The 10,428-nt window shown below is 51.3% G+C and overlaps 1 protein-coding gene across 1 annotated transcript in view; it reads right to left on the bottom strand.

Annotated features, from left to right (window-relative positions):
- The window catches only part of LOC108801502 (beta-arrestin-1-like), a 60,020-nt gene that overhangs the window by 26,561 nt on the left and 23,031 nt on the right, over nucleotides 1–10,428 (bottom strand). The window contains exons 10-13 of the mRNA XM_018573387.1: nucleotides 9,537–9,597; nucleotides 6,817–6,889; nucleotides 2,589–2,729; nucleotides 1,155–1,238 (exon numbers count right to left, since the gene is read on the bottom strand). Coding sequence (XP_018428889.1) covers nucleotides 1,155–1,238; nucleotides 2,589–2,729; nucleotides 6,817–6,889; nucleotides 9,537–9,597 — 359 coding nt within the window. The remainder of the gene's footprint in view (nucleotides 1–1,154; nucleotides 1,239–2,588; nucleotides 2,730–6,816; nucleotides 6,890–9,536; nucleotides 9,598–10,428) is intronic.

Below are 10,428 nucleotides of genomic sequence, written 5' to 3'. Positions count from 1 at the left end.
ACGCAAGGTGTCCCAAAATGCTGGCGGTGTTCAAATGAGATTTAGAGAATTATGCAGGTGGAAAGTGAATGCATTCAACAAAAATCGGCTCGCGGCGCCACTGCCTGCAACAAGTCACATTAACACGGCAAGAGACGGAGGCACGTTATAGTCCTCACAGAACACAGTATATACATCACAAGGTGAGGACACCACAAGAGGTCATGTTTGGAGGATGGATGGAGGAAGGGTTAGAGCAGGGGTAGCCCAAACTCCGGGCCCTCCAGCTGTGGTGGAACTACGAATCCCATGAGGCATTGCGAGATTCTCACAGACATGACTCCCGCAGAGAGATGCTTCATGGGATTTGTAGTTTCACCCACAGCTGGAGGGCCGGAGTTTGGCCATCCCTGTCATAGCTGGGACCTAACCTATGCTGAGGATCCCTTCCTCACATGGGGCCAGGGCAGCCGTCAGAAATGTTGGGGCACCTTACATGGCTTTAGGCCGGGCCCCCTCGCCGCTGGACACGGGCTTAGTGACGCGCTGGACGCAGGGCTTAGCGACGCGCTGGACACAGGACCCACCTGAGAGTGACCTTGCAGAGCTGTCACTCTATGGTGGGCTCTGAAGGGGCCTCAGGTGGGCTGGTCAGGGCTGCATCCCTCCCCTCCTTTCCTTCCTCCCTTCCTAGCTCCTCTTACCTGCACACGTGGCCTCGTCTGCCGCCGGACAGGCTAGAAGTGACGTCACGCCTCTGGCCAGTCCGACATCAGACGAGCAGCATCACTGATGGGGCCCCAGCTTGTCTCGAAGGCGTTCGAGCGGCAATGCTGGGGCCCTACGCTGCTAGGGCCAGGCCTCCTCGCCCTTCACCGTCGGCCGATAGTCACGTAAGGGGCCCGGGCGGGCCCCCCAGGCTGCCCGGGCCCCTTACATGAGTATCGGCCGTAGCCCCCTGATGGCTGCCCTGCATGGGGCACTGGTCCTCCATTCCAAGTGTCTACCAAGGGGTGATCTGTTGGATCTCTTGTCAATGGTGGGAGGTGTATCACCAATCAGCCTGTATATGGCCCATCTTTTAACCACTTGAATTCTATTTTCACCCTTAAAAATAAAGCACACACGAAGACTAGAATTTACAAATGTAGTTGTAGAAAAGGTTGACAACTCACCCTCCTCGAGAGACGACCAGCTTCACTTTGACTTTGTAGGAGACAATGATTCCGAGGATCTCCTTGTTGGCACCATCTCTCAGTCTGCACACAGGAAGGAAGATATTTCTTAATGGCTGTTACATGTGGTGCTACTGGGAACACATGCAATAGGGGAATGACAGGTACACTTTAACAGGAATCACCAGATGAAGGAGGGATGTGAAAACCCAGCTTGTGTTAGATGACATAGGGGCATGAACTGGTGCAGGGGTGTCCCTGGCATAACCACTGCCTGTGGCTGGGGGGCAAGTATTTGATGGGGTGCTGATGGTGCTCTTGCCAGCGTCTTGGTGGTGCACCGCCCAGCTGTGGCCACCATCCCTCCCAGCTCACCGACGTCACTGGTTGCCAGGAGCTGAGCGGGATGCCGGCCAGAGCGTCCCGGGTTGCTAAGAGCTGGGCAGGGAGATGCACGGTATACGGTCCTTACCCATCTCCCTGACCGGCTCTTAGCAACCCGGGACGCTCTGGCTGTGACCCAAAGAGATGCTGCCTGAGGCAACAGCCATTGACAGCCAACTGAAGCCATTAACAGCCATGGACCTGAGATTCAGAAGAGGTCAACCATGGAAGTTCTCCGACTTCCTCACCGTTAGGATAAGCAGCTCCTTTGTGATGTCATTGGCTGCCGGGAGCTGGGCAGAGCATCACAGGTTGCAAAGTTCTGGGCGGAGAGATGTGTATGGCCCTTACACACCTCCCCACCCAGCTCTTGCTGGGGTATGTTCCTGGTATGGTGGGTGTATAAATACTGGGGTATGTTCCTGGTATGCTGGGGGTATAAATACTGGGGGATGTTCCTGGTATTGTGGGGGTATAAATACTGGGGTATGTTCCTGGTATGGTGGGGGTATAAATACTGGGGGATGTTCCTGGTATGGTGGGGGTATACATACTGGGGTATGTTCCTGGTATGGTGGGGTATAAATGCTGGGGTATGTTCCTGGTATGGTGGGGTATAAATGTTGGGGGATGTTCCTGGTATGGTGGGGTATAAACGTTGGGGCATGTTCCTGGTATGCTGGGGGTATATATACTGGGGTATGTTCCTGGTATGCTGGGGGTATAAATACTGAGGTATGTTCCTGGTATGGTGGGGGTATAAATACTGGGGTATGTTCCTGGTATGGTGGGGGATAAATGTTGGGGCATGTTCCTGGTATGCTGGGGGTATATATACTGGGGTATGTTCCTGGTATGGTGGGGGTATAAATACTGGGGTATGTCCCTGGTATGGTGGGGGTAAAAATACTGGGGTATGTCCCTGGTATGGTGGGGTATAAATACTGGGGTATGTCCCTGGTATGGTGGGGTATAAATACTGGGGTATGTTCCTGGTATGGTGGGGTATAAATGTTGGGGTATATTCCTGGTATGGTGGGAAGCTCTTACAGCGTGCTGGAGGCCAGGTTGGTGTCTTCATGCTTTAGTTTGCCGTCCAGGGCCAGGCCCCGCTTCTCCCGGTTGTTGGCCAGGTATGGAGTCAGTGTGTAGACTTTGCAGAAGGTGGAGCTGGGGGCCACAACGTCATTGCTGGGGCAACACGGGCAGAACGGGAGGAGAAGACATTAATATCAGAGAATGAGAAGAAGCAAGTCAATGCAATCACAATACACAACGCCGGCCACATCCAACCGCTACACAACGCCGTCCATATCCAACCGCTACACAACGCCGTCCATATCCAACCGCTACACAACGCCGTCCATATCCAACCGCTACACAACGCCGTCCATATCCAACCGCTACACAACGCCGTCCATATCCAACCGCTACACAACGCCGTCCATATCCAACCGCTACACAACGCCGTCCATATCCAACCGCTACACAACGCCGTCCATATCCAACCGCTACACAACGCCGTCCATATCCAACCGCTACACAACGCCGTCCATATCCAACCGCTACACAACGCCGTCCATATCCAACCGCTACACAACGCCGTCCATATCCAACCGCTACACAACGCCGTCCATATCCAACCGCTACACAACGCCGTCCATATCCAACCGCTACACAACGCCGTCCATATCCAACCGCTACACAACGCCGTCCATATCCAACCGCTACACAACGCCGTCCATATCCAACCGCTACACAACGCCGTCCATATCCAACCGCTACACAACGCCGTCCATATCCAACCGCTACACAACGCCGTCCATATCCAACCGCTACACAACGCCGTCCATATCCAACCGCTACACAACGCCGTCCATATCCAACCGCTACACAACGCCGTCCATATCCAACCGCTACACAACGCCGTCCATATCCAACCGCTACACAACGCCGTCCATATCCAACCGCTACACAACGCCGTCCATATCCAACCGCTACACAACGCCGTCCATATCCAACCGCTACACAACGCCGTCCATATCCAACCGCTACACAACGCCGTCCATATCCAACCGCTACACAACGCCGTCCATATCCAACCGCTACACAACGCCGTCCATATCCAACCGCTACACAACGCCGTCCATATCCAACCGCTACACAACGCCGTCCATATCCAACCGCTACACAACGCCGTCCATATCCAACCGCTACACAACGCCGTCCATATCCAACCGCTACACAACGCCGTCCATATCCAACCGCTACACAACGCCGTCCATATCCAACCGCTACACAACGCCGTCCATATCCAACCGCTACACAACGCCGTCCATATCCAACCGCTACACAACGCCGTCCATATCCAACCGCTACACAACGCCGTCCATATCCAACCGCTACACAACGCCGTCCATATCCAACCGCTACACAACGCCGTCCATATCCAACCGCTACACAACGCCGTCCATATCCAACCGCTACACAACGCCGTCCATATCCAACCGCTACACAACGCCGTCCATATCCAACCGCTACACAACGCCGTCCATATCCAACCGCTACACAACGCCGTCCATATCCAACCGCTACACAACGCCGTCCATATCCAACCGCTACACAACGCCGTCCATATCCAACCGCTACACAACGCCGTCCATATCCAACCGCTACACAACGCCGTCCATATCCAACCGCTACACAACGCCGTCCATATCCAACCGCTACACAACGCCGTCCATATCCAACCGCTACACAACGCCGTCCATATCCAACCGCTACACAACGCCGTCCATATCCAACCGCTACACAACGCCGTCCATATCCAACCGCTACACAACGCCGTCCATATCCAACCGCTACACAACGCCGTCCATATCCAACCGCTACACAACGCCGTCCATATCCAACCGCTACACAACGCCGTCCATATCCAACCGCTACACAACGCCGTCCATATCCAACCGCTACACAACGCCGTCCATATCCAACCGCTACACAACGCCGTCCATATCCAACCGCTACACAACGCCGTCCATATCCAACCGCTACACAACGCCGTCCATATCCAACCGCTACACAACGCCGTCCATATCCAACCGCTACACAACGCCGTCCATATCCAACCGCTACACAACGCCGTCCATATCCAACCGCTACACAACGCCGTCCATATCCAACCGCTACACAACGCCGTCCATATCCAACCGCTACACAACGCCGTCCATATCCAACCGCTACACAACGCCGTCCATATCCAACCGCTACACAACGCCGTCCATATCCAACCGCTACACAACGCCGTCCATATCCAACCGCTACACAACGCCGTCCATATCCAACCGCTACACAACGCCGTCCATATCCAACCGCTACACAACGCCGTCCATATCCAACCGCTACACAACGCCGTCCATATCCAACCGCTACACAACGCCGTCCATATCCAACCGCTACACAACGCCGTCCATATCCAACCGCTACACAACGCCGTCCATATCCAACCGCTACACAACGCCGTCCATATCCAACCGCTACACAACGCCGTCCATATCCAACCGCTACACAACGCCGTCCATATCCAACCGCTACACAACGCCGTCCATATCCAACCGCTACACAACGCCGGCCACATCCAACCTACAATGTGACAACAATGATTGGAACTACAACTTTTATTCTAGGATTGGGTAGAGTGGAAATGCTTAAGGGCCCGTTCACCTCTATCAATGGCGGCGCAGTAACGGGCGCTTTACCACAACCCGCCATACTAGGTGTGAATGGTCCCATACATCTCCTATTGGTTTTCTTTTTCTTGCTTGTGTCCTGTTGGGGAGATTTCCCTTCACTTCCTGAGACACAACGGCAAGTAAAGGGAAATGTCGCCACAGAGAGGGAAATCCCCCGTTACCGATCAATTCAGGAAGCTTCACACCGGGATCAGGATCTTTATTTTGGTCACATGACAGTTAGCTGTAAATCCTATTGGACTCCACTGAAAAATAACTGTCACTTCTCCGCAAATAAGGGTTCGTTCACACCATAGGGCAGTGCGTTCCGGTCGGAATCGGGCCGGAACGCGCTGCCCGCATTGCGGCCGGCTCACTTTTTTTGCCGGGCTGGAGGGGGCGCGGCGGGCCATTGAAGTGAACGGCACCGTAGCCACGCCCTGCGGCTGCAATGCGGTCGTCCGCACGAGATCGCAAGGCATATTTGCGAGATCGCAACGCACTGCATATGGTGTGAACGAACCCTAACTGTCACTTATCTGGAAATAACTGTCACTTTGTTGAAAAGGTCCTTTATACAGATGTTTTAGCTTTGTGAACTGAGCCCCATAGACAGTTGTCACCTGAACCTGGTGTTTCTATTGGAAGAGTTTCCCTCTTCTGGTGACAACTCAAAATTTAGGGTTTTCACCGCTTTCAGTCCCCGTGGTCACAGAACGCATAGAGAAGGTGAATCTATCGAGACATCAATAAAAACCTGATAGAGAGTCTAACCCGAGGGGGGGGGGCAACTTCGGCCCTCCAGCTGTGCTTTAACTACAAACCCCAACATGCCTGTGGCAGTCAGGCATGCAATGCCTCATGGGACTTGTAGTTCCACCACAGCTGGAGGGCCGGAGTGGGTCTAACCCTTCCATACGCCATTCACAACTATATACAGTACTTTTAATCTGCCACTAGATGTCCTCAGTCTAATATCCGGCATCATTCAACTTACTTCCTCAGAGCCCAGGTCATCCTGGACCCACCCCCAGCCTGTGACTGGACACTTAAAAGGATAAGCAGCGCAGTCATGACATCATCTGTCTGTCACTCTGCTCTCTCTGGAATGATTGGCTCCCTGGGCTGCTTCTCGCTCTCCCCCTAGGTGGCCACCAGATGCCGCCGAGGAGCACGGGAAAAAGGAATGTATATCTTATGCTCCTCAGCTCCATCTAGTGGCCACAATCCAGTATTATTCTGATATTACATGTAACCCGGAAAGGAAATATAACTAATAACGTTCGTTTTTGCTTCCTACACTCAGAATCTGGTTTCACAGGATGAACGGCTCTGCAAATTTTTATAAATATCCATCGAAGAGATTTTTCAACACTTCCTGTCTTCCCAGTGAGAAACAGGAAGTGAGGGAAAAACCTGCTTTATAAGGGACACAGAAACCCGACAGAGGTCCTACCCCCTTTTTTCACCTTCTCCTTGGGCCGGAGTCAGACTTTACGGCCGAATGGTTGCCATCCCAGAAGTGAAGCTGTGCGCTCAATACTTACTCAGCTTCCTCCACAGCTACGGGGCACTTGTACTGCGCGGTGTTGAAGAGGCAGATGTCGGCGTACTGTCGCACTGCAACGAGACCACACACACACGTCCATGTCATCCACAGGCTGCACATTGTCATGCCGACATACTGACGCTTGTAAATCCAAAAGAAAACCCACCAATCCCACTCCTCCCTCTACAACGGGGTCTCCCCCTTGGCTCGGCAGGGGCTCATCCTCACCCCCAAGGTGTCTATAGATCCGGGAGAAGGAAGATGGCGGCGCACCGCGGGAAATCCTCGCGAGTAAAACTTCATTGTAATGGAAAGAAAACTTGAAGCCCCATCTGAGACTTCCCCGTTGGGGGTCCTAGACGGGGGCCCCGTGTTGTCCGCCCGTTACAATAAAGTTTTACTATGAGGATTCCCACAGTGTGCTGCTGGGCATGTTCCTCTTGGATACGCATATTTTTCCCAATACAGTGTGTGGGCAGCCTCATGGGAGGCAAGACACACTCCCAGAACTACATCTCCCAAGAGCCCTTTCCCAATACAGTGTGTGGGCAGCCTCATGGGAGGCAAGACACACTCCCAGAACTACATCTCCCAAGAGCCCTTTCCCTATAAACAGTGTGTGGGCAGCCTCATAGGGGTCAAGGCACACTCCCAGATCTACATCTCCCAGGAGCCCTTTCCTTACACACAGTGTGTGGGCAGCCTCATAGGGGTAAAGGCACACTCCCAGAACTACATCTCCCAGGAGCCCTTTCCCTATACAAAGTGTGTGGGCCTCCTCATAAGGGTCAAGGCACACTCCCAGAACTACATCTCCCAAGAGCCCTTTCCCTATAAACAGTGTGTGCGCATCCTCATAGGGGTCAAGGCACACTCCCAGAACTACATCTCCCAAGAGCCCTTTCCCTACACACAGTGTTAGGGTTGCCACCTGTCCAGGATTCACCTGGACAGTTCGGGTTTTGAATGTCAGGCAGACCAGGGGCAACCAAAATTAAGATTGGGGCTACTAGAGTGTTCGGGTTTCGCTTGAAGAAAAGGTGGCAACCCTACACAGTGTGCGGGCAGCCTCATAGGGGTCAAGGCACACTCCCAGAACTACATCTCCCAAGAGCCCTTTCCTTACATAGAGTGTGTTGGCAGCCTTATGGGAATCAAGGCAGCAGCATTGTTTTGCTAGGAAAGAAATACATGTAGAGCGGGAGATAGGAGGAGTTCTGTAGTCTAGTGGGCAGAGCTGACAATGCTGGCTGGGGTAATAATATAGCTAGCAGAGGCAGCGTTGTCACCTCAAACAGTCACGGAGGGGATTGGAGGACCTGAATCACATGATATGGAGGGGGAGGGGCGTCCCAATACTTTTGGCAATATAGTATATATATACACACACACACACAGTATATTATACACATATACAACAGTACATCAATAATGATCACAGAGAACACAAAATAATCTAATTTAATAAAATGAAATGAAGGAGAAGGAACATGAAACATTTCCTTCCATATTTCACATCTTGTGACCGGATTTTAGTTAATCTGTTTTTATTAAAAAGGAAAATTAAATCAAAGCAAATTTTGCCTCAGCAGCTCAACGACTTAAAACCGGTCACAAGATGTGAAATATGGAAGAAAATATCTTTCAACCACGGATACAAATCAATACATTGTAACAGCCGCAGTATCTTCTGTATTGCGTCGTTTCCATTTTCAGCCAGCAGGTGGCGCTCTGGGCTCCTTATCACCGGTTCCCCTGTCTAGTTTTAGCCCTTGTCATGAAAACCTGCAGAACTCAATAGCTCAAGCGCAAATATGCACACAAGGCTGAACGAGTCAGAGTGTGGTGACTCCTCCCCCTGGCTCCAACCATTGTTCCGGACTAACGAGCTTATATGAGCTGTACGAATGTTCAATCAGAGACAAACAGCCGAAATGCGAATATGATAGACCCCTTCAAGCTGAACAAATATGATTTCAGAATGACTGTATCACGTAGGAATATACAGCCTATAGGATACTGAGGGACATTCATTCGCTGGAGCAGAGGAGGAGGCAGGCGGCAGGGCCTAGATGTTACATTGTGAGCTGCCTTTAGCCCTTACACTAAGCCTAAGCATTCCCAGGCATGCCCGACCTGTGCAAGGTCCACAAACGTTGTGCAACCAGCCCTGTGTGCACTCACTATACCCCATATCCTGCCAAGAATGGAGCCCATGAAGGACTGGACAAACCTACCTCAGGTGATCCTTTTTGGACCGTGGCTACTTTTTCAGAGATCCTTTCTTCTCATTTTGGATCATTTTAATTCAGGTTTCCTGGTGGCTCCCCATCCCTGAGATGTATGAAGAGTTAGGACTGGACAGTGAAGTCCTAATCCGATCACTTGGTGAAGACAGTTTCTTGGGAGTCTCTTGCGAAATTGGGTGGACCTGTGCTGGCAATGTAACTCTTGGCTATTTTTTGAAATGTGATCCTCACCCTCATTTTGGATACCTTTGGTGTCTCCAGATGTCACCCATCCCTGAGATGTACCAAGAGATGGGACTGGACAGGGAAGTCCTAATCCTGTCATAAGATTCCTTGGTGAGGACAGGTTCTTGGGGAACCTCTTGCCAGTGACTGTGCTGGCCATGTTAATATTGGTTTGCCTTCATTTTGGATACCTTTGATTCAGGTTTCCTGGTGTCTTATGATGTCACCCATCCATGAGATTTACCAAGAGAAAAGACAGTCCTTTTCCCATCAATGGACTTGGTGAGGACCGGTTCTTGCAAGTCCTAAGGAAGTCCAAACGAACCCTAATCCTTCATTGTGTTGTCCTTTTTGGATCTGCATTGGCCATGTTACTCTTGGCTTACCCTCATTTTGAATACCTTTGACTGAAGTTTGCTGGTGTCTACAGATGTCCCCCATCCCAGAGATATTCCAAGAGTAAGGAAAGTCCTATTCCCATCAGTGGACTTGGCGAGGACCGGCTCTTGCAAGTCTCAAGGAAGTTGGGAACTAACCAAAATTCTTCATCAGATTATGCTTTTTGGATCTTTGCAGGCCATGTTACTCTTGGCTTACCCTAATTTTGGATACCTTTGACTCAAGTTTGCTGGTGTCTTCAGATGTCACCAATCCCAGAGATATTCCAAGAGTAAGGAAAGTCCTATTCCCATCAGTAGACTTGGTGAAGACCGGTTCTTGCAAGTCTCAAGGAAGTCCAAACTAACCCTAATCCTTCATTGGGTTGTCCTTTTTGGATCTGCACTGGCCAAGTTACTCTTGGCTTACCCTCATTTTCCGTGCCATTGATTCAGGTTTGCTGGTGTCTTCAGATGTCACCCATCCCAGAGATATTCCAAGATTTAGGAAAGTCCTATTTCCATCAGTGGACTTGGTGAGGACCGGTTCTCACAAGTCTCAAGGAACTAACCCAAATCCTTCATCAGATTATCCTTTTTGGATCTGCACTGGTCAAGTTACTCTTGGCTTACCCTAATTTTAGGTACCTTTGATTCAGGTTTGCTGGTGTCCCTGAATGTCACCAATGTACCAAGGGTGAGGACACGTCCTAGTCCCATCACAAGAGTCCTTGGTGAGGACAGGGTGCTGCATGTATT

Source organism: Nanorana parkeri, unplaced genomic scaffold, assembly GCF_000935625.1.
Source record: "Nanorana parkeri isolate BGI_ZX_2015 unplaced genomic scaffold, ASM93562v1 scaffold2361, whole genome shotgun sequence".
NCBI classification, from domain to species: domain Eukaryota; kingdom Metazoa; phylum Chordata; class Amphibia; order Anura; family Dicroglossidae; genus Nanorana; species Nanorana parkeri.
Note: the sequence above shows the minus strand (reverse complement) of the source record. Positions and strands in the feature narration are given on the sequence as shown.